Source organism: Molothrus ater, chromosome 4 (assembly GCF_012460135.2).
Source record: "Molothrus ater isolate BHLD 08-10-18 breed brown headed cowbird chromosome 4, BPBGC_Mater_1.1, whole genome shotgun sequence".
NCBI lineage: Eukaryota > Metazoa > Chordata > Aves > Passeriformes > Icteridae > Molothrus > Molothrus ater.
Window position 1 is genome coordinate 27595057 of NC_050481.2, and position 25248 is coordinate 27620304.

Below are 25248 nucleotides of genomic sequence, written 5' to 3' on the forward strand. Positions count from 1 at the left end.
TAAAAGTTTGATGCACAACTGCCACAACCTCTTTGCCAAAAAATTCAGCTTTCTCCTCTTAAGTATCAAAACCCACCATGCTTTGATAGTACCAGCAGGTAAGAAATGATACATCAATGAAAATTATTATAAATTATAAAACACAGCATTCCATGGGACACTAATCATGCTGTCCCATGCAATTTTTAGCCAGTTATACAGTGACCAAAGCCAGAGAAATGTCATCACCTTCAGCAATAGAAATCACATACCCAAAGACTTGACATACCACAGTCTAAAAATACTATTAGCATCAACTTCCTGCACTTCTCCTAAAAAAATCCTCACCATGTCACTGCAATAACATAGTTTGAACAAAAGCTTACCTTACAACAAAGCTTTAGAACTCAGATTACCAGGTGACTAAAAAAAATTTTCCCCCTGGTCCATGCCAATGCTGCTGCCACTGCACCGCCACTTGTAACTTGTGGTGATTTTCTGAACTCAGGGAATGTAAAATACAAAATTCACACATCAGGATGCAAAGTCACACTCCACATTAACCACAGGAACTCTCCACCCTAAGTCAAAATTAAACCCAGTTTGTCTCGCAGCATATATCCTCACCTATGTTGAAACATGAAAATGAAATAACAAAGGACCTAATCTCACTTTCACAGAAGTCAACAGCAAAGCTTCTGCTGACTTCAATAAGAGCAAAAGCCAGCACTAGATCTCCAAAAATCATTATTATTTCCTTCAGAGCACCAAATGCATTTCCTATCAGTCCTGTGCAGAAGGATGATGGTCTCTCAGCTTTCCAATAATATTGAAAATCATCTCAGACTGCCAGTACTAATCTAATGTCTATGACCACCTGAGGAATACAGTTTTGACTTCAGCACACAGCCCAAAGAAAATGAAAGAATCAATCTCCCTATGAGAGAAGAAAGATGTATGCCTGCAGTAATGACTCTGTGAAAACTTTGGAACCAACAAAAAAAAGTTTGTCATATTTTAAGGAGAACTTGTATGAGTATCTTTTCCTCTCTGCACCATACACATTTAAGATTTGGGGAATAATATTTACTTTTATAGATACAAGAACTTCCTTAGATATTTAGCAGGAAATCACTATCAGAAGTGACATACAAAGAACTTTGACTCAATGGAAAACTATGAAAAAGAAATTAAAAAGTAGCTATGTAGTTAATAGACTTTTAACAAGAATAAACAAAGGTAGCAAGACAAGATCTGTACTTTTCAAGTACCTTTCCTCTTGAAGTCATTTAGAAGCAGTCAGAAAACACATAATAATTTAATCCCTAAACACAGTGAAAAGGAAAAGCTGAAGATAATCTTCAGACCCTCGGGAACTGGAGTCTTGACCACAGCATGCAGTTTGAAACCTATACCACAGGAAATCCAACAAGAACCTACTAATCATGCCACCCTTTTTAAAGAGCAGCCAGCACACCTGGCAGCTCTTTAAGAACAAGCTCTGAGCAGAAAGCAACAGCAGCTGCTTCCTATTATATAGGCTGGAATTAAGTTAAATTTGCCTTGCCAGCTACACAGGAGAGACCAGCTTCACCTCATTACTTACAGGTGCTACTTAGTGGTCTGGAGATGAAGGCATTCTTCTAAGAAGACACACGTGGGACCTGAATCTGGGCTTTCCAATTCAATACTTGTTTGCAAAGAAATCAATAGAGCAGAGAAGGATTATCAGCTGAAAAGGGAAGCTTTCTTCACTATGCCTGTTATTCCCTTCCCAGTGCAAGATTCACAAATTAACCTGTATGGAAATGCAACAGCTGTCCAGTTCTATGTGCAACTTTTTTTGGATCTTCATTTCAAAGCCAGTAACAGGTAGGAGTTCAGTTTAGGAGAAAAAAAAAAAGCTACTGAAAAGCAGAATTGATTCCACTGGACAAGAAACAATGGCTACCTGGGCACAGAAGAGACAATACAAACCTCCTTTGGAAAGGGAAAATGTTACTACTTTAGTTACTGTTCTGCTAATTAACCCATGCTACTGACAATGATCAGAGTATGATTATGCTGCAGTATTGCACATATCCATTTCCTACTTTTGTCTATCAACAAAAGACCATCATAGCACCTTGGTGAAACATCCTTCTGCACTGACGAGTTACTTATCCTGAGCCCTTACACATTTCACATGTATCCTAACTTAAACAACTGCAATATAGGTGGCCCCAGTTTTCTCTCTTTGCTGAATAAAATTGAAAAGACAAAGCATTAACCTTTTCTTCACTCAGCACACAAGCAGAAAGGTAACTTAGTTCATACGGTTTTAATAGAATTTAAAAACTAAACAAATTTTCCCTCCAAATATAAGATACATAACTGAAATAAAAAGGAATCCACAAGTAATTTGCAAGTACTGTATCGCCCTCTGCAGTCAATGGGGAAGTTCTGCAAAGTGAGCCTGGGCACATTCCTTGCAAAGATCAATTAAAAAACCTCTACAAGTAGAAACCCAGCAGAACTAACTTTTTTATCATGTCTTACCTGTTGGAATCATAGGAACACAATGCAGAAACTTTTTAGCTCTTGATATAAATGCTCCACCCGTTAAGGATGTAGAAAAGTGTCTTCTGCTGCTCCTTCACAATGGGTCAGATGCCTCAATGATACTTCTAGCATTTACTCTCTTGGAATGTAACAGAAGTTTGCCATAGCTATTTCATTTTTTTCTGGTTGATTCTAATAAATAATATTAGAAAAAATATTATTTTTATCCAAAATAAACTATACTTTTTAAAAGTTACATTAGCTGATCCATCAATGACACAGAAGTGTATTTTACAGTTCAGGTATTGCACTACTTTATTTAACACAACTTATAACATTCATAGGGCACTCAGGTGAGATTTTTACAGCACTGTATTGGTTTCACCTTGGCTGGATGACAGGTGTCCCCCAAAGTTGATTTTCTATCACTCCCTCTTTTGAACTGGAGAGAGGAGAAGAAACACAACAGGTCAAGATAAGAGCAGGAAGATCATTCACCTATTACTGTCACTGGCAAAACAGACTTGCCTTGGAGAAACAGACCAAATCCTTTACCAAAGAAATCAAAGTAGGATAATGGGAAATAACACCAATTCTTTAAACAGTTTGAATACTGTTGCAAACCCAAGTTAACTCAGATTATGGCCACCTGCTGCCTTCATTCTTCACTTTCTTGACCTGTGACAGGACTCGAGGAAACAGCATGGAGATGAGTCAGGGGAGGTTTAGGTCAGATACCAAGAAAAGGTTTTCCACCCAGAGGGTGGTTGGACATTGGAACAAGCTCCCTGGGGAAGTGGTAACAGCACTGAATCTGTCTGAGTTCACAAAGCATTTGGACAATGCACTGGGGCACGTGGTGTGACTCTCAGGGTGTCCTATGCAGGGCCAGGAGTTGGACTAAGTGATGGGCCACCTCCAACTCAGTAGATTCTATAATTCTCTTATTAACACTGATTATGCTTTCTATCCAAGCACCTTCATTCCAACTTAACTTATAACTGCTTGGGGTTTTTTCCCCTTGGATTCAGGAATAGAAATTTTTTTCTCTTAAAAGAAAAACCCCTGTACTCTATGAACAGCATATCACCACTAAAACACATGAAAGCTATGAAGGCAAATTAACAATCTTTCAAAACAATATTAAACTTTTGAAGAACCACTCTTTTGATCTCAGCAGACAGCTGAAAGACTCATACCACAAACGTTCAAGGGAAAGCATTAACAGCATTTCATGGCTTTACAGAACAAGACTGGTTTGGGTTGGAAGGGACATTAGCCATCACCTACTTCTCACCTGATGCCTTAAGCAGGGACGCCATTCACTACACCAGGCTACTCAGAACCCCGTACAGACCAGGCTCAAGCACCTTCCTTTCGCCATAACCCCATGGGTCGCTCTGAAAGTAGCGAAGAAGGGCGTCAAAGCGCTCTGGAAGGGGACGCGGCAGCTGGGGCGGGTCACTGGGCTGCCCTCCCTGCCCGCGGCCGCGTTCCCCCGGTGACGCCCCGCCCGCCGCCGCCGTTGCCGCTGAGGGGCCGCGCGGAGTCGCCGGGCCGGGCCGGGCCGCACCCCGGGCCCCCAGCGAGCCCTCGGCCAGGCCGGCCCGCGGGAAGGGCCGCAGCGAGCCCGCCTGTGCTCCGGACACAGCTCCCACGCTGCTCACCCGGCCCAGCGCGGCCCCGGGCTGCCGCCCTCCTCAGCCCCAGACTTGGGAACCGGGACCGGTTCCCTGGGAATAGCAGGAGGTAAAGTGAGGGCTGAGAAGCATCTCCCAGCCGCCCCAGGACCCGCACCGAGCACAGGAGCGCAGGGGACGTGCCGGCCGCCCCGGGCAGCAGGACAAGCTCGGTGTCGGTCACCGAGCCCCGTTGTGCACCTCGGCCCCCCAGGGCCAGCAGCGCAAGGCGCTGAGCAGCTGCAGGTGCCACCGCCAGCCATCAGCCAGAGACGCGCCGGGACAAGGCTCCCAGGGCACCGGGGGCACGGCACAGCATGGATCCGTCGCCAGAATCAGACCCTTCACACGAACCACACAGTGCCTACCTCGAAGATGCCTATGAAGGTGGCCATGGCCCTTACCAGCCACACGAACCGGGTTATGGTCTTGACCAGCCCGGATACAGCCCATATGAGGATGAGATTCCCGATGCCCAAGCCCGGATGCTGGCAATCAAGAATGCGAAAGCCTATTTACTGAAGACCAGCACAAAATCTGGCCTGAACTTGTAAGTCTGAAAAAGGATCACAATCAAATAGGGTAGGAACTATGAGTGGAGAGAAAGGTAAAAGGACAAAGGAAGGTACATATAGAATGGCATAATGTTATACATGCAATATTTCATCACTAGTGATACTTGCATGCTAGTGTCCAACATCTTTCAGAACCAAAATCCCTATTGGAATTTTATAGAGAGTTCAAAAAACAAGTTTATATGATTGAGAATAAGTTTAAATTCAGATTCAGCTCATAGACAGGAAGGGTATATACTAGAAATGGAGGATGGGACAGCTCTTAAGTATAATCAGACTAGTTTTAACCCTAATTTGCCTCAAGGCTCCATGATCCCCTTTCTTCTAACTGTTCTAATGATTTCTCCAAAGATCCAATGATTAGCCTTTACTTTTTTTACTAAAAGTATAATGTTCTAAGACTTTTGCATAGTAACCCAACAATATTTACATTTATATGACAGATATGATCATTTTGCTACTATACTAACAAAGATCCTGGATGAACAGCCCGCAAATACAGTAGACATAATTGAGACTATCAGCCAGGATGTGAAGTGGGCACAGTTTCGGAAAAAAATGGACACTCTTCGAGACGAACATCTGATCCCTCCAACATTTGAAGCTGCAGAAAAGTGTAAAGCTTTGTTCATCAAGGAAGCTGGAGAAGAAGACCATGAAGAACTAGATGAAGAGATGGTGAGTTATTATCGGAGTGAAACAGATAGCAAATATACCAGGGAAGGGGTGGGCGGATGGTGTGAAGGGGAAAGAGAAAGGGAGGAAGTTGTCGTCTCTTCTGTAGTGCTGCCTCTCCTGGCCGTACAGATAATTGCAGTCACAGCACGATGTAACCTCTTCACAGCTGAGCTCGTCCCATGTCTAGTTCCGAAGAAAAAAACCCATCTGGTTACTTAGTTGAGATTTTTTTCCTGTAGTAAATCTAATATCCTGAGCTGTTATAATCAGGGATGTTCTAGAGGTGATAAACAGAAAGTAAGGTTTGTAACATCTCCCAAATGCCAGTTCATTACGGAATATTGCATCCAAGTTAATTTCTTTTTATAAAAGGAAGGTTTCTTCACCTAAAGTGACCATAATTCTTGATACATTCTTCGATGTACATTCTTCTTTGAGGTATATTCTTATTGACATATTCTTCGACAATATTGTGCACTGCTGCTGCTGTAAAATAGCAGAATGCAGAATGTTGGGATTCTTCCAGCTCCTGGTGCAGTTCCAGTCTGTCCTTCTCCAACTAAAACAAAATAGGGTTTTAATGGACAACTAATACAATTGAAAAGCCACTTCTTAAAACAGGATTTTTGATGATTCAGTTGCTTATATGCAGAAGCATTTGTACCCAAGGAGAAATGAGAAATCTTATAATGAGAAATAAAAGAATATAAACAAGAATTGTAATAGCCAAGGGAAATCATTCAACAAGATGCTGATTTTCATATGAAGTTAACCAGTATATATTAAATTGAATTACCATTGCAGAGTACAAATACCAACCACAGAAGAGATAGTCCTTCATCTTTGCCATACCCTGTTATGTATCTTACATAAACAGTATAATATGCTGAAAATGGGAAAAAAGGGTATTTCAGAAAGGAATTCTGAATTTTTCACAATCCTATCAATCTTCCTTTGTTATAAGAAACCTGTCAGATCCAAAGAAATTCCACATGAAATTAGCACTAATTCTTCAAAATTCCCTACCCTGTCATGTCCAACTTCTAATAACTCTGTCTGTGTTATATGATAACCTGCCCCCATAAAATGAGAGATGGGTGGTACAGCAACTGGAAATACTTAATTATTGGCCTAGTTCTGCTTTCACTGAAGCCAGATGGAATCTTACAACAGACTTTGATAACAGAGGGGGCAATAGTTTAAAAACTGCAGGGAGCTGCAGTATGCCAAGCAACATTCACCCCAGAGAAATGTTGTTGCTCTGGTGCCTAAATATATAAAATCTATATTATCTACAACACGGCAACACAGTGTCACTGTTTGCAGGCATCAAAGGCCTCTTAGCTGACATGCCCTAGCACTGAATTGAATCCCTTGTAAATCTTGTGTAAGAATGCTGACTTTCCTTATTTTGCAGTAATTAGGAGTTTAAATTTTGAAACCCTGTGCTCTAAGAGCTGCCGTTCATCTTCTCTTCTTTGCCACTAAAATACTTCTAATTTTTCTAAATGATAGTAAAAAATGTAGTGACTGAATGTCTGCAAAGCACTTTGACATGATGAGTGGCACTACAGGAAAGTGAAGTATAATTATCTAACTCAGAATCTTCTTTCCTAGGGAGAGCCTGCTCTACCAAATGTGATGGAAACAGCCTTTTATTTTGAACAGGCTGGAATTGGCCTGAGCAAAGATGAATGTTATTACATATTCCTTGCCTTTAAAAACCTAATTAGTGTTCAGCCAATCCAGACCTGTCGCTTCTGGGGCAAAATTTTGGGCCTGGAAATGAACTATATTATAGCTGAAGTACAGTTACGGGAAGGGGAAGAGGAGGAGGAGGAAAGAGAAGAGGAAGAAGAGGAAACTGTTGCAGAAGAGAAAGAGATGGGTGAGGGTGAGGAAGAAGAGGAACAGAAAGAAAAAGAACCTGAACCACCAAAGTCCACCTATAAACCCCCACCTGAGATCCCAAAAGAAGCAAATGGGACTGGGACGAATAAATATGTCTATTTTGTCTGTAATGAGCCAGGCAAACCCTGGGTGAAGTTGCCTCCAGTGACACCAGCCCAGATTGTCTGTGCCAGGCAAATCAAGAAGTTCTTCACTGGTCGCTTGGATGCTCCTATTGTGAGCTTCCCTCCTTTTCCTGGAAACGAGGCCAATTACCTGCGCGCGCAGATAGCGCGAATCTCAGCAGGAACCCACGTCTCTCCCACTGGATTTTACCAGTTTCCAGAGGACGAAGAAGAAGAAGAAGGAGGAGATACATATGAAGAAAACCCTGAGTTTGAGCCTCCTCCTGTGGCTGAAATGGTGGAGTCCCTGGCCATGTGGGCACACCATGTCAAGGGCATTCTAAAGCAGGTGTGTGCCACCATAGCTCGCATGGGCCTTGGGTGCTGCTCACACTGCTGTGCTTGTGGGGTAACAGAGTGTGAGTTACACTCCCCACCTGCACATGCAAACTACTCACCAGAAATGGTGTTGGATTGAAAGATTTTTATTTGGAAAATGCATTTTATATCATATATAATACCAAAATATCTTATACATAAAACATGTACTTTTATATGTTATATAACATATAACACATATATATATATAAAACATATATACGTGTTATATAATACATAAATATCTTGCATGTATTTACATATACCATCTATTTTTATGTGTATGTATATATATATATATATGTGTGTGTATATATATATATATATTTAGGAACCCTCTAGGTTTAGTGCTTTTTCCAGTGATGTATGCTTGAGATTGAAACCTGTCTTTAAATAACAGTATGGAGCTAGGCCCTGATAGATAACAATCATTTCTTGCAATCTTTTGTATTAGGTTTTCTGTTCTGAGATCCTTATTTGATTAAAATGTTTAAAATTCTCTTTTCTTGGGTAGGATGCTAAAACCCAGACAGCTTATGGTTGTGTGCGAAATGAAATTTACATGGTGTTTTCCTCTGGTTAATTTTTTGTTTTATACTTTCTGCTATGAAACATTTGAATGAAAAAAACTTTAAAACATGTTCTATCAGACTACTGCTAGAAAGAGGTAGTACTAATTTGGTTTTTATTGCTGGATGATTTGATGGCCAGTCTACCAATTCAAGAATGCTAGTGTAAAATAACAGCAAATTGTAGGAAATAAGATTTAAACTTACTACCAGCAAAACAGTAGTTGTAAAAAATAAAATTAGTATGCAATAGAATCTTAAGAACATTCTGTTACATTCCTCTGACTGGTAGCCAAATAACAAGGCATATTTTAAAAAGAAGGAATAAGTCCATAGTTTGCAGTAACTAGTAATCTAGCAAGGATATAAACCAAACTGGCCAGGAACTGAAGAATACAAAATGACAAAAAGCTGATGACAGAGGTATAAGGTTATTCTCAAACAGTAAGCAGGAATGAATGAGGGGAATATTCTGCCTAGAGGATACAATATTTTGTTAACAATATTCCAGTTAAGGAATATGTATTTTTCTTCTCCCTATCCCTTAACTGTGTGTGAGTCTGAGCCAATTGTTTTAACTAGTTTTAACTTGCATTCTTTCAATGATTGTTACATGTATTTATTACTTTTCCACATCAATTATAGGGTCGCTGTGTTTGGATTAATCCTACTCAAAAATCAGAGGAAGATGAAGAAGAAGGTGAAGAGGAGGAAGAGGAGGAGGAAGAAGAGCACCAGGAAGAAACAGGACAACCCCTTCTTACTCTGATCTCTGAAGATGAAGGTATTCTTCATGGAATATGAAGTTTATGATAGAGAGTCACTAGGAATGTTGTCATTTAGCAGTAAATATTTGAAGTTAAACTCTGACACTTCTTGGAGCAATATGCTTTGCCTCTGTAGGGTAAACACATTCTTTTACAAAATCAATCAAAAGCAAAATGGTTAATAGTATTGACATTAAAGCTGAAATAATCAGGTTTACTAGGCAACCATCTTGTTGAGATTAAAAGGAAAAAATAATTTAGACTTGTCATGTTATTGCAAGTTCAAAACAGCTTACTACATAAAATACACTCAGCTATTTTTATCTCATCTTTTTAGGAAAAAAGAAAAATGTATGTTTATTTGTAAGTAAATAGAATAATTAATATGTACACACATACACTGATATACATTACTTGTATAAGAATTTAGATCTTTTAGCATATCACTGCAGCACGGGAATAAGGGAGCCTCAATATTAGATTACCTCAATATTTGATTATTTTTCTACTCTCCCTTCTTTAATCAAGGTGAAATATAGCTATACAATTTATCTGTAAATGATAAAAAGTCCTTGATAAAAGACCCAGGGGTGAGTGCTACTGAATTTTTTCTGTACTTGGGGGGTCTATCAGCATTCCTGTGCAACCTACCCACTCATGCAAACCACCTTTTGGAAAATAGTGCCTACACTTAGTGTTTCTGACTTCTGGCTCTTTCTGTTGTGCAACTTAACATAAACCTTGCTTGAATTCTGTGCAAGTCTTGTAGCTCAGTCTTAAGTATTTTGTAGAGGCTCGTCAAGTTCATTTATTCATAGACAGTATGTGTTTGGCTGTTTCCAGGCATGAAAAACATCCCTGCTTGGACAGCTCAGGCTTCTACAAACCTGATCCCAGAATATTCAATTGCAATCCTGCAGTCTAACCGATGGCCTGGAGCTTATGCCTTTGCATCTGGCAGGTGAGAGTCCACCTGACATGGTTACAACACTGACTGGATGTGCTACACACAGGGGCCTCTCTAATGCAGGCAGAGTTACTTTATTATTAATTCATTAACTGAGTTCCAGCTATTCCAGAGACTGATGGAGAAGGCCACTTAAATATGCACAGCAACAGTAAATAGGTATTTAAGACTGAATACAATTAATTATTGGAAAGGCTGGCATAAAGTTAATGGATATAAATGCTGAATTAGTATTTGAGCACAGTCCTTGATTTAAAACACATACTCTTGTGTTTGTGGGACTTTTTACAAAACCAGCTACATTCTGTGGTTCTAATGTTTGTTTGTTTGCACTACACGTGGTTATTACCTCCATGTAGATTTCCACTACACAGTACTGCAGTGCAGTGCAGTGACACTTTTTCACAGGCAACTTTTATGAAAAATCCTTTCTTTAGGATTTTTCCTCCTGAGAAGCTGAGAGGCCTCAGGAACAAAATGTAAACATTGATTGTCTGCTGCTGTGGAATGCAACAGGTGGATCCGTGATTGGTCTCATAGAGTTGTTTCTAGTTAATGGCCAATCACAGTCAGCTGGCTTGGACTCTCTGTTCGAGACAGAAGCTTTTGTTATCATTCTTTCCTATTCTATTCTTAGCTAGCCTTCTGAGGAAACCTTTTCTTCTATTCTTTTAGTATAGTTTTAATGTAATATATATCATAAAATAATAAATCAAGCCTTCTGAAACATGGAGTCAGATCCTCATCTCTTCCTCAATCCAAAAAGTGTTGTGAACACCGTCACAACACTTCATCATTTTAAACAGAAGATGTGTTAATAACCATTAGGGCAGTTAAAAAGAGGTGTCGTGTTTAAAATTCTTCTGCTGTAGGATAACTGCACTACAGTGACTTCTTGCAGGTTTTTAAGGATGCCTGACAGTCTCTCTGCTAATATTTTGCCAGGGAGTGAATATGTGATCTTTCACTTCTCTTTCTCAGGAAATTTGAGAACATCTACTTTGGCTGGGGTCACAAATACAGTCCAGAAAGCCACACTCCTGCACTGCCCCCACCAGCAGAAGCAGAATTCCCGAGTGAGCCAGGAATCACTGAGGCAGCAGACCCCACTGTGGAAGAGGAGCTAGCTTTCAAGTCTGCGCAGGAAGAAGCCTTAGCTGAAGCTGAGGAAGAGGAAGAAGAGGAAGGGGAAGATGATTAAAATATGGAAGAAAACAGATTGTTTTAAAAGTTTGAACATAAAAAGTGTTTTTGTAATGTAGTAATTTTTTTGCTGACCTCAAAAAAAATTATTTTTTGAGTGTGCCTTCTTTTTTGATTTCTGTAGGCTTTTCTTTGCAGCTGTCTTTCTCTCCTTCCCCACCCCTCAAACCTGTCCACACTGGCATGAAGGCTTTTTCTGTTTGTTTGACTAAGCAAACATAGTCTGCTTCTTAAAATGATGCTGCTTTGAACGAAGAACTACCACCCACAAGATGTTCACACTGTTTTTCTAGCCCTCACTTCAATACATTTTACTTAAATAAACTTTTTTTAAATCCCATGTCAGTGTCGCTCTTACGTGTAAAAGCGTACTATTCAGAGTCAGTGGGCAGCTTAGTGAGGCACTGGGGGCTGAGTGCACGGCAGTGATGCCGCTCATCATTGGCACTGGGGGCTGCACCTCCAATCCTGTGTTCTGGGCCCCTCGCTGAAAGAGACGCGGGGATGCTCGATCGCATCCAGAGAAGGGCAGTGGAGCCGGGGAAGGGTCTGGAGCACGAGTCCTGTCAGGAGCTGCTGAGGGAGCTGGGGGAGCCTGGAGGAGAGGGGGCTCGGGGGAGACCTCATCCCTGCATACAAGTGCCTGACGGCAGGGTGTAGCCGGGTGGGGTTGGCCTCTTCCCCCCAGTCACAAGCGACAAGAGTAAACAGCCTCAGGTTGCACCAGAGGAGGTTCACATAGCATATTAGGAAAAAAATCCTTAATTGAAAGGGCTCCCAGCCTTGGAACGGCTGCCCAGGGAGGCGGCGCAGTCACCGTGCCTGGGGCTGTTTAAAAGGCCGGCAGCTGCGGCTGTGAGGACAGCGTTCTGTTCCCCGGGCACTGCCGGCAGACGCGGGGGGGAGCGAAGGTGTCTCAGGAGAGCTCGGGGGCTGCTCACCCGTCTGCTCTTGGCCGCGCTTCCCTCGGCCGCCCCCCCACACCTCCCCGCCAGCTTGTGCGAGTGGTGCGCTCCACGCACGGCGTGCGTCCCTCGCGGCCAATAGGGAGCGGCTGCGGGCGCAGTTCAAACTTCGGCGGCGGTTGGGGCCGGCGCTCCTGGCTCTGTCCCTTGTCCCGGCCTCGCTGCTCCTGTCCCGGGCGGGCATGGCGGACGAGGGCGCCGTCACGGTGTGCGTGCGAGTGCGGCCGCTCATCGCCAGGTGAGCCGGCAGGAGAGGCTCCCTCCGCAGCTCTGGGTGCCGCCGTGCCCCGCAGCTGGGCAGGGAGGCGGACGGAGGGATCCTGGAAGAGGGGTTCGCGGTAAGGGGCCCGCGTTTTGGGAGCAGAGTCCTCGCCCAATAAAGGTAACACAGTGTTTTTTCTTTTAGAGAAAATGCCTCAGATAAAGTGTCCCTGCACTGGAGAAGTGAGAATAATACTGTTTCCGACGTGAGTGGTACCAAAACATTTAGTTACGGTAAGAATGTGGAAGCAATTGCTTTACGTAGATGCTTACGCGGAAGTTTGCTACTGTTCTCTTGAACGTGTCGACTGTGGTGAATGCCCTGAGCTTCTTGAAATGCCCCCCAACCTTCCCAGCTTCGTAATTCCCAAGGAGGGTCATTGGGGCACACGGGATTTTTGGTGCAGGCAGCACTGGGATGTGCTTTTGAAGTCAGCTTCCTGATGGACCTTACTTTCTCTGTTCTGGTTCATGCCATAGTGGCTTTGGAACACGTTTTATTGATCTGAAATCCAGTTACAAGTGGAGTAAACAAGGGCTAGTCCAGAGAGCATTTTGGGAGAAGGGTCCCAAAATGAGCATTTTGGGAGAAGGGTCCCATGGGAGAACACAGTCCCAAAAGTGACTAGTGTGAATGTGGGATCCTCGTAACTAACTGGCTCCCTTTGAGTCTTTTCCTACTGGTCAACTCTACTTATTAATGTGAACGTAGCCACTACAAATATTTTTCCCAAAATACACAGTAAAAGCATGCACCAGGCTAGGAGTTTAACAATTAGCCTGTCTTGTCAGGCTTACCATCCTTGTAGATAAATTAGCCAAAACCTTTTAGGATTAAATGGGATGATTGTTTAACTGTGTTCATCATTCTTAGGGTTTTTTTACTTGTCTATCATCTGTGCATTGTGTCGTTCTTGATTTTGTGTTTAATATTTATTTTAAAACTAAATTTTAAAAGCTTGCATTAGTGCTACTACAATGATATTTATATTGGAGCTAACCTGCAGATGATTATGCAAATGTACTGGATTTGAAGTCAGCAATACTGAATGACACCTTGTTTTGACTTGCAATAGAGTGGATTCACATCCTTTTTTTTGTTTTTAAGATCGTGTCTTTCACTCAAGTGACAACACTCAGCAGTTGTATGATGGTGTAGCTGTTCCAATTATACAGTCAGCTGTGCGAGGCTATAATGGTAAGTTTAAAACTGTGTTTAAAAAACTTTTGGAATGTATTTCAGAGGTACTTAGTAAAACTTAACTATCTTTCTAGGCACAATTTTTGCTTATGGACAGACTGCTTCAGGGAAGACTTACACAATGATGGGGAATGAAGATTCTGTGGGCATTATCCCTAAGGCAATTCAACATGTGTTCAAAATTATTTGTGAGGTGAGCAATTCTATTAAATTGAAGTGACTGAAAGGACTAGTAATATTTGTGATGGTTACATAAAAATTAATTTTAGTATCAAGAGGCTTATGCAGGAAATTAACTTATATTGGACTAAATGTTGCAGTTACTTTGCCAGCCTGGCAAAGATGGGCCAGGCTCATCTTTTGATTTCAAACAAAAAGCTAATGGGACTCTATTAGTTAAAATCAAATCAGAACAAAACTGAGGAGGGTTCTGAGACATGAGGAGTCAAAAAATTAACTTTGAGTATAACCTTAACCTTCCAAATATGTTAAACTGATTACAAATACAAATAGGGACTTGTCAGGACCCAGGACATCCCTCTGGCTGTCCTGAGCAGTCAAGACTCCTGCCAGGGGTCTCAGAGACCCTGGCACAGAGCCCAAAATGCCTGTGGTTTTGATTATGACCCATGGAGCAAATTACCAACCTTATATGAAGACTAGCAAGCCACAACAGTTTAGGTAGAATAATAGTCAAGTTATCACAGGGTGGAAAAGTAGATTTTGGGGTTTTTAGAATGGGGGTTCAGGGGGCAAGATGGAGGGAACTGGGTGTGTCCAGCCTTTCTCCTTCTTCTTCTTCTTGGCCTCCATCTTCTGCTGTGATGTTGGCACTTACAGATTGGTTTAGAGAAGAAGCTCACTGTCTAACATAGGTGATAGATATTGGAAAGTAATTGTAAACATTGTACATGTAGTTTTTAGTATAAAGACATAACACTGACCCGGGGGCAGGCAGAGTGCCTTAGGCTGTCTTGCTGAGCAGACCTCAGCTGGACAGGAGAAAACATTTTGTAGATAAGGAACAATAAACAACCTCGAGACCAAGAAATGAAGAGCCCTGACTCCTTCTTCAAGTGCCAGGCTGGGAAAAGAGACTTTGGAACTTTTCTCAGGGTCACTCTGACCAGCTAGAGATCCTGACAGGCAGTCACTTATTAATGTGGTAGATAAGATAATGTGAAGCTTTGTGTTTATTCTGCTATTTTAAAAGTCTGAAAAACTAACAATGAAAGACTTCTTTTTAGTGGAAGAATATGACACTATATTTACTTATTTCAGGCTTACAAAAGAATTGCTAATTGCTCAATATTAATAAAAGTAAGGAGAAAGTGTACATTAAAACAGTGATTTCCAAATCATGATTTGCAGAGTGCTTGCTTCTGCCTAGAGGGTTTCAGGTAGTTGTTACCAGTGAAGTGAAATGGTCACTGCTCCTTTAAGGATATGCAGAGTATCCTTAGAGGGTTTACAGAAGTAACTAAAGGCAAGAAGATTTTTCTGGAGTCCATTGTGCAGCCTTTCCTCATTCCAACATTCTCCACCAAGGAGGCAGGGGAAGAAGCAGCAGCAAAATAAATCCAAGCAAGCAAAGAGAAGACAAGGTATACAGAGAGGAAAGAGCCTAAGCAGGAGGAAATTGGTAATGGAAATGGCATTTAAGTAGGAGAACTACTGTCATGCTTCTGTTGGGCAATTATCTTAATGTAATAACCTTAGAAGTGGTATACCATTAATGCAGCTGGAAAGAGGTGAGATAGAAGAAAAATTATTCTGTCTTGTTATATCCAAACTTTTATCTCCAATTTAAGAATATTTGTATTAAAAGATGTCCATCGGTTAGTCTGTTAATTTGTTTGATTTTTTTTTTCCCTTCCCCTTTCAACATTAGATTCCAGACAGAGAATTCCTGCTAAGGGTTTCATACATGGAAATCTACAATGAAACAATTACTGATTTGCTTTGTGATAATAGGAAAAAGAAGCCTCTGGGAATTCGTGAGGATGTTAATGTAAGTGGATGTTATGTATAAGTACTGTATCTGCTTGGAGTAAAAGAAGTTGGGGAAAAAAGCCTTCAGAACCACCCAGTGGAAAACTTTTCTGGGACAAACTGTAATTGTATCTTCAGCATTAGCGGAAGGACTCTTGATGTAGTAGAATAACAGCAGTGACTTTGGGTTTGCTATTGCTAATTCATCTTTGTAAATCTTTATAAAAGTAGACTTAATCCTCAAGGTTTCCAGGATGATCTATTTTATTTAACTTTGACAGTAAAACCTCAAGAATTGTTTAGTTAAGCTCTATGTGTTTCAAGTTTCTGACAGATATACAAAGTTACTTTAATATCATCTTTGTATCATCTAGCAAGTGGTATACTGCTGTGATCATAGAATAACCAAGTGACTAGAGCTATTCAGTGAGATGATCACTTATAGAAAAAGAAATCTGTATTAATACCATCTTCAGTTTCTTTATAATGTAAGGTTTTGTAGGAAATAAAAATTGTTGGCATGGGTTTTGGGGTGTTTTTTCCTTTGGCTCCCTTAAATGGTCATGGTTTTGGAACATAGGAAGAAGGGAAAATTCCGTTGTATAACTATGTCCTTAGAAGAGTTACTGAGAAATATACTCCTAAATTCCCTCAAAAAATGACAAGAAGGATATTTCACACAGCTCTTCTGTTTTTAGAAATCTTTCTAAATCTATTGTTTGATTCTTGTGCCCTTAGGCAACAATTGCCTTTGACAATTTTGGTCAAAGTCTAAACTTTACCCATCCCTTGTGTTTAGAGTAAAAAGACATTCAGCTGTTGAATGAATACCATAATAATTGCTGGTAATGTTTACTTTATGTATTGAAGTGTGTTTTGGAGTTCAGTAAAATTTATTACTGTGTTTATTCTGTAGAGGAATACATATGTAGAAGATCTGATTGAAGAAGTGGTGGTTGCCCCAGAACAAGTTATGGAATGGATCAGAAAAGGAGAAAGTAAGTATTTAGACAATGTCAGCTGATAGCATTAAAAAGTTTTGGTTAATCAGGTATATTTAGAACCATGGGGTATTCCTTAGGCTTTATATTCATATACCAAAGTTTTTCAGAGAGTTTTAAAATTGTGCTTTTTGTCCATCAGATTATAAGCAGAAGTATTCTAATGTTGCTTTTTGGCAGGAAATCGTCATTATGGAGAAACAAAAATGAATGAACACAGCAGCCGTTCTCACACTATCTTCAGAATGGTAAAAACTGCTTCACTACTGGGAGTGGTTTTATTGTTTTCAAAGTAACAAAAACTTCATTGCACTTCATTGTATTTCTAGATCATTGAAAGCAGAGAACGAAGCGACCCTGCAAATGCAAACTGTGATGGAGCAGTCATGGTTTCCCACTTGGTAAATGTCTATTTAATACCTTCTTGGAGCACAGGTTAACTAGAGAATTTGCTGTTACTGCTTGTTTGAGAGACTAATGGTACTTCATAATGACTTACAAGAGCTCTTTGTTGTTAACTCTAACAGATGTTTCTTAAGTATAGAGGGAGACTCCTCTGGCATTATCTAGAGCAGATGTTCCCACCAGAGGGAGTTCAACATGAGAATTACTCATGCTGGATTGGGTAGTGTTATGTGCTATGACTTTCTTGGAGCATAAGGGATTATGTCAGAGTGCTCTTGCATTTTGTTAAATAAATCTTCCCTACAATTGTTTCTGACCACTGACAAGTCCAGTGAAATAACCTGTAAAATGGGTAACCTTAAGACTTCCCTTATCCTCAAATTTAGTTTCTTGTTAAAAGAACGTATGGCCTACATCTGCAACGGCCAAAAGAGTAATTTTTTTTAGAAGTAACCCCTCTTAGCATCTCTTTGGTATATGAAATACCACAAACTGGGGGGAGTACCACTGGACATCTCTAGAGAAATGTTAAGCCTTTTCTACAGCCTTTTCTTGATTCTCATAAAATTATCTGAAACAACAGGAATGGAATCAATATGAAACTATTTGAGCCTGCTAAAATCTGATGAGCACTCTTACTCAGAATTGGAAACAGCATTAAGTTAATCACATGCATTGTGGAGAGAGCTTTCTGTTCTGGCTTCATGTGAAAAAGATCTGGGGTCTGAGTGTAAACACTGCTCGTGCAGTATCTCAACAAACAAATACCTACTTTTTGTGCTTACCATAACTTAGGGTATCCACTCTTCCTGCTCCGCCCCCTTCTGCCCCATCTCAGTTCCAACTGACTTTACAGTAACCACGAGTAACGGGGTGATGGGAGAGGGATTTTGGTCTCCTGCTGCTTGGTGGAGTTAGTATAGGATTTTACTCCTCTGAAGCAAAAATTAATTAAAGTGAGGGCTAATTGCTCATTATGGGGTGCCATAATGTTCTAGTTGGCTTTTAACCAGGTTCAGAGTGAGGCTTTTCCTCTGGTAGTTCATTTATTTATTTTCCTTTTCTCCACAACGATAGGCACAGAGGGATGTACAGCCAGCTCAGGACAGGACACTAGATCATCTCACCTAGGCTCTTTCCCATGAAAGATTCCTACAGCTGGATTAGTAGTTAACACTTCTGTATTGAGAAACTGTTTATCTTTTTGCAACCAAGGGTAGAGGTTGTTGCACTGCGAGTTTGAAGCACTATTTGGGGTGGAATAATACAGTTCATACAAACTTACTCCACACCCTTATGTACCTTTGAAAGTATTGGTTGTGTGTAGTAGCTATGCATTAATTCCAGTAATGACAGACACTTTCCTTTTTTTTTTGAAGCTTAACTTTAGTTTATGAAATTCTTAGCGGAGATTTAGAATTATGAAGACTTAAAGTGAATTGCCTCAGAACTAACCAGTGAAATATTTAATGCATTTGCAGAACTTGGTAGATCTGGCAGGCAGTGAAAGAGCTAGTCAAACAGGATCTGAAGGTGAGTATTAAATGAGGCTCCACTGACAACAAAGTCTGTTAATTAACCCCTATGAGAAACTATGATAGGAAATTATTTGATCCATGTGCTATTGTGTTTATACTGTTTATAAATAAGGTCTTTCCCCCTTGGTAGGACAGGATCTACTCAGGAAAATACGTAAATGCTGTAAAGTGCAAACAGTTAAATAGTAATATGCCTTTTCTAGAATTGCAGGCCTAGCAACAGTCCTGCACTGAGCTAATACAATGGGGATGACTCAGTGAAGATGCACCTGTAATAACAAAATCACAATAAGCTTTTTAGGGACCTGTGTGTCAAGGTGAAGAGGGACTAGATGGCTCACTCTTTAGTTCAGAGGAAGCTCATCTGTTAACAGTGACAGCATGAAGCTGCACAAAAGTGCCTTCATCAGAAAAAAAGTGATCTGAGAGGGACACAAGTAGTAGTCTCTCTTACAGAGTGACTAACCTAAAACTTGTATCTAAGTCAGGTATGTTGTATGTGTAAATGTGGGCATTTGCAAAATTTAAACAGGAAGCGAAATTGTAGTTCTTATGGCCTCAGATGCTTACTATGTAAAGGTTCCAAATGTTTATTTTTGGTTACTGTTTTATTTCAAAATTTGGCTATCATAAAGGATTGGGTACTGCCTGCTACTGGGTCAATAGTGCATTGTGGCACTTAAGGTTTAACTCTTGGACAATCAATCCCTCTGAGCATAACATAGCACAAAAGCTTGACAGGTTGAAAATGTATCTTAGTATTGTTATAAATTTAAAATAGTACTAATAAAATGTGTGGTACCTAGGTGTTCGACTGAAGGAAGGCTGCAATATAAATCGGAGCTTGTTCATTCTGGGTCAAGTTATCAAAAAACTTTGTGATGACCCCTCTGGGTAAGCAACTGTTTGTACACCTGTTATAAGATAAGGTGCTACTAAACTAAGCACCTTAAACTAAATTAAAATCCTTTCTTTATAACCTTATGTAGATAACTGTTTCACATAACCTGTTACCTCTAGAAAATGTATTTGTCATGTTTATGCAGAAATCTGACTTTTTTTGTTGTTGTTGCCTCTTTTTTATTAGCTTCATAAATTACAGAGACAGCAAGCTGACTCGAATTCTGCAGAACTCCCTTGGAGGAAATGCTAAAACAGTTATTATTTGTACTATTACTCCTGTTTCTTTTGATGAGACACTCAGCACTCTTCAGGTAAAGCTTCTCACCTCTTCTCCAACACTAGTGATTGTAGACAGATTTAAGGAGTGGAAATGTAATCTCCTGGATCTTTAATGACTTGGATCTTCTGAAGGGCTTCTGTAAACTCAGAATTTGAAATACTTTTTTGTACACAGCATCTCTTCCCAATCATTTTGTGCTAGGTTGTCTACCTAGAGCTTTTTGGAAGTTGGAACAAAGCTCCTTCTCTGACTTTGCAGGAAGGAGATAACCACTCTTATCTCATTTGCCTTTTCCAAACCTAGTTAGAGAAGTCTTTGCTAGCACAAGATGTTAGGCACTACAGGAATTGAACTGTTAATAAACAGTATACATTCTTTAGGTAGGATTGTCCCCTTTTTTGATGACCTTTTGAGCTTTTTATTAAATAAAAAATAACTTGGGATACTCTTACTTAAATGTTATGCCTCATGCTTTAGGTATTAATATAAAGAAGGGAAAACTTCACCTTTTCAAAGCTTAGAAGACATTAAAAATAAGCTAATTCAAATATTTGTGTCCTATTACATGTTGCTCTTTATCTAATAAACTCTCCCTTTAATTCTTTTGGGAACTATGGGACACAATAAGTCTTTAGATATTTGTTCTTCAGCTATTATCCATGAAAGACTGTTCTTCCAGTTTGCCAATACAGCCAAAGGAATGAAGAATACACCAAAAGTCAATGAAGTTCTTGATGATGATGCCCTCCTGAAGAGATACCGCAAAGAAATTCTGGACTTGAAAAAGCAGCTGGAGGAAGTATGTAATAAACTTAAATAAATCAATCCTTAGTACTGATAGCTATTTGGAGACCAAAATAAATCAATCCTTAGCACTGATAGCTATTTGGAGACCAGCTGTTTTAAACCAAAACCAGTTAAATTTGGAGGAGTAGGTGAACTCTTTGAAGTGGTATTTGCCATTTTTATTGAGAGAATAAAAATTGAATAGGTGATGAATAGTCTAGAACAACTAATGATAGTCAACATCTGTGTGCAGGCTAAGGCTAAATGAGATCAACTGACAGAATTGTTAATTGGTTACATCTAATTAGTACGTTAACATAATTAAAAAATAGAAATTTGTGATGCCTTATAGCACACTTTAACTGATCAAAAGAAATAATAAATCATATAATTAATGATCAAAACAAATCATATAACTAATTAATCTAAGAAGTGATTGAATGTCTCTCTAAGATCCGAACTTCATATTATTTCCTTCCTTAATGATGTCTGACTTCAGTTTGAGTTGCAGGAAGTTGCAACTGCATGAATATCACTGACAAAATTTAGGTCATGTATAGGTGGAAGTTGCATTTAGAAAATGAACAATAGTAACTTCTCACCAAACAATGTAGTCTTTGATGTTTTTCCTTCTCTAAAAATCTATGGAGCTGCAAATCTTGCCAGTCTTGTTAAACCACAGATAATAAAACATAAACCACAGGAAAATGACAGTGCTGACCATACTGTTCTAGTGCATTAAATCGAAGAATGCATGTTTTTTATTGCAAATCATAAATATAATTTAAAAAAATTTAGAACAATTATTTCTTATTTTTAATGATACTGAATTTGCAACATGAACTTGGGAGTATGTTTTGTATCTTCTGTGATAGCAGGTAGTAGTTATATTTGGGAGAATGCTCTTTTTATACCTAGAAAAATCTGAGGCTGTGTTGTTTCTGGGAGTTTTGACCACTTTTAAATACTAAGTCTACAGTCAAAATGTAGACTAAACTGTCATTTTCATTCTTAAGGATTAACGACCTCTCTTCCAGACTTAAAGGAGTATATGTATGTAGTTGTTTTTAAGTATCAGTAATTGTGTATCTTCTGTAGGAGTGTTTTCTGCTCTTAAGATGTCAGTGTGATTACTATTCTCTTTTTGGAAGGTGTCTTCAAAAACTCAAATTCATGCAATGGAAAAGGACCAACTGGCCCAGCTGTTGGAAGAAAAAAATTCTCTTCAAAAAGTACAAGAGGACAGAATACGAAACTTAACTGAGATGCTGGTGACTTCTGCTTCCTTTGCCTCAAAAGAGAATGTTAAAGTAAGCACCTGTTCAGATCTTAACCTGATAACTCTGAAATACTTTACAAAAAGTGACATTACATACATAGGCTTAAACTGATGATGAAGAGTAAGTGTATGATGGGTAATTTTCACTCTTTTTTCATATTTTTAAAGGGCTAATTTTTAAGTTCTGTCAATTCAATGTTGCTTTGTGGTGAATAGACTGCAGGGACTTTTTTGCTTTCCAACTAATTTTGAGGAAATGGCAAAATGCTGTCTAGTTAACTGGTGATACAGGTACTGATACAGAGCTAGCCTGAGGCAACATTTACTCTCTGCCTAGTGGTTTGGTTTTATCCTTTTTTCTGTAAATATTTTTTTAAAGGCCAAGAGAAGAAGAAGAGTTACTTGGGCTCCTGGTAAAATAAACCAGGCAAACGTGAGCTTTTTTGAAGACTTTGAAAATGCAATGCCAACTGAAACAAAAAAAATGAAGTTGTCTCTGCCAGCAGTACCAGATGTGGAGGATTGTAAGTAACTACATGGTCTTTGAGGTCCTTTCCAACCCAAACCATTCTATTTCATTTTCTGTGAAATTCCCAATAAATAACTTTGCAAGCACTGCATTACATTTCCCAAAGGGAATAAGTTGAACCTTTGATAGCACAAATATTAAAAAACAAATTAATCAGACTCCAAGGGTTGATGTACACTTTTCAATGAAAAGTGCTTCTACTACCCCAGCTTCACTTGATATTGAGCTTTTAATTCTTTAAACCAAAGAGGGAGAGCTGTGAGGTAAATGGCAGGGTCTATGAACACTTGCCATGCAGCCTTCCCACACCCCCTAGTATTTTGGGAAAGTGTTCCTTAGCAGACTATCCATTTCAACCCATGTTCTCCTCCCAAAAATGGAGAGGTGTGTGTGTAAAATCCCCAAATCCTAAACAAGAATAGAAAGTCATTACTCAAAAATCAGGTTGAGACAGAGAAATTCAAGGATTCATAAGGAGTGAACTGAAAATTGGAAAAGAAATTTTCTAAGAAAATTGAACTGAAGACAAGAGCACAATTTAGCAGTATTGATGCTGAATTACATCTTACATCCTTATTACCTCTCCTGTCAAACATGTATTTGCTTGTAAGTGGATTGTTCTGGGCTTTTTTTTCTGTATGAGGGTGGGGTGCTTTTTTTTCCTTATATTTTGCAGGGTATTGTTGAGTGGTTCTTTCCTTGACACTCAAACTTCTCCTAGTCTGTACTTAAGCATATATTCTGGATTTGATTTAGACTTCATGATGAGATGGTCAACATAAGTATAGGGATTGGACTTTAGTGGTGTTCCCTTTCATAACAGAAAATCATGAGAGTCAAAAGTCTTATCTTACTCAGTGTGCTGTGGTTTTGCCATTGAATGATTGTTTCCAATGTAGTAAAATTATTTTATGAGAAAATTTTTGATGCTCAGTTTAAAATCTACTGGTACTTTTGTTAATACATCTTTCTTTTCAGCTACCTTAGAGAATTCTGGGTATGACAGCCATTGCCTGATGGTTCCTGATCAAATTTCAGAAGCAGAATGGGTTGCTGGTCCTAACATGAATTGGGTAACATCATAATCTGTTTTGACTTTTTGATACTTCACATATGCCTAATATGCTTCTCAGTAAGATCAGCCTTACTCTTGTGTAGAACAGCAGTGTTCTGTGTCTGCAGAATTATTGAAACTGGCTAGAAAGTCTCTTGGAATCTCTGTGAAGCTGTGGTATGGTTCTGTGGTTCTGTGGGCAAATGATCCAGTCAACGTTGGTCTTTAAACAGAATTAGCTATGTGCTTTACAATCAACAAGGAATACAATAGTCCACTTGCTTGATCTTGTAGATCTGCTAACTGAGGGTGTTTCTTTATCTAGACCCAGAAAGACTTTGAAGAATCTGTGCAACTCTGTGAAGCATTAGCACTAGAAAAGGTAGGTCTGTTCTGAATTTTCTAGAAATAAGGCTGATATTGCAGCAGCTTCTAAAGTTTCTTGTGCCACTTCTTCAGGATATTGCTGTAAACGAGGTCAACATCCTGCAAGCTAACTTTGATAATCTAGTGCTGGAAAATGAGCAGTTGAAGTCAGAAATAAATGAACTGAAAGAGAGACTGAAGGAAAAAACAGAAATAGATGAATTTGAAGCACTGGAAAAGCAAACACAAAAAGATCATGAGGTAAGGTGCATTGAAATAGAGAGAGATGAATCCTCTATGCTCAAATGCTTTCTGGAGTGTATTCAATGTACATAGCCTTGCATGCTGATTCACAAACAGATGGTGTTATAAGCTACATTCAGCAACAGAATGAATGAACGAACCCAGCATTTAAACTGGATTTACTTGGAGTGCAGAATTCAGACAAATTTTTGGAGAGTTACATACTGAAGCCTGGTTAAACATGTATTTATGTGTAGATGTTATTTTTATAATCTGTGATCTGAATTTCACTCTAGACTTCTGTGTGGCAGTTATTTTGCTGCTTAAATACATTTTAGAACTGTTTTGAAGTTCAAGTATGGTTGCTGAACCATATTTCTTGTATTTCTTGTGTGAAACATCTTGTCTTAAATTCCAAGATAGTTCATTTTGGTAATCCATGAACTACATGAGCATTAACTTTGAACATATTATTTAGCTTAGTCATGAAATTATTTTAAAACAATAGTAAGAACAGCAATAGTAAAATCAAACATTGTATTTTGTGCCAGGAAGCCATAAAAAATGTGACGTTATCTACTGGGTAACTTAGAATATAGGAAATGCTGACTTTCAGTTCTCTTCACTCTTAGTGTGGTTACTAGAGCTGTTCCTTGTTTATCCAAATGTTTATGTTCTGATTCTATAGCCTAAGATAGTTACTACTTGTATTAGGTTCTACCTGCCTAAAGGCTGGACTGTGAAATAAGTTATGGCAAAAACGACCCCAGACAAAACCAGTAACTTGAGGTCTTGAGACATGGATGTATAGTTCCATTTCTTTCCTGATACCTTTGCTGGACATTACTTGTGCACGTTAGTCTGTGTAATATCTTCTGATCATGACGCTAATGTTGAAGTTTGTTACATCCTTTTGCATTTTTATTTCAGGTTACAATTTAAAAATGCCACTGCTTATTTGCATTGTGTTCCCTACAGTGATTTACAGATCTTAAAGAAATTGGCTCTATAAAATATTACCATTTAGCTTATATTTAAGATTCTATTTAGAAGACCCTTTGTATGTGCTATCTTCTTTAGCTAATGTTTAACAA

General features: G+C 39.4%; 2 protein-coding genes across 2 annotated transcripts in view; both read left to right on the plus strand.

Annotated features, from left to right (window-relative positions):
- The first annotated feature begins 4110 nt into the window (after nt 1-4110).
- LOC118686223 (radial spoke head protein 4 homolog A-like) lies at nt 4111-11680 on the plus strand. The gene is made up of 6 exons (XM_036382298.2): nt 4111-4749; nt 5218-5452; nt 7070-7816; nt 9060-9198; nt 10025-10142; nt 11130-11680. Exons 1-6 carry the CDS (start codon nt 4517-4519, stop codon nt 11347-11349), a joined length of 1692 nt encoding a protein of 563 aa, XP_036238191.1. The 5' UTR covers nt 4111-4516; the 3' UTR covers nt 11350-11680.
- An 818-nt stretch (nt 11681-12498) lies between these two features.
- Nucleotides 12499-25248, plus strand: part of CENPE (centromere protein E) — a 42477-nt gene continuing 29727 nt past the window's right edge. The window contains 17 exon segments of the mRNA XM_054514573.1: nt 12499-12554; nt 12723-12811; nt 13686-13775; nt 13853-13971; nt 15670-15789; nt 16687-16768; nt 16952-17019; nt 17101-17172; nt 18658-18709; nt 19521-19608; nt 19802-19928; nt 20577-20696; nt 21835-21993; nt 22342-22486; nt 23470-23564; nt 23871-23927; nt 24005-24172. Of these exon segments, the coding sequence (XP_054370548.1) occupies nt 12499-12554; nt 12723-12811; nt 13686-13775; nt 13853-13971; nt 15670-15789; nt 16687-16768; nt 16952-17019; nt 17101-17172; nt 18658-18709; nt 19521-19608; nt 19802-19928; nt 20577-20696; nt 21835-21993; nt 22342-22486; nt 23470-23564; nt 23871-23927; nt 24005-24172 (1707 nt within the window).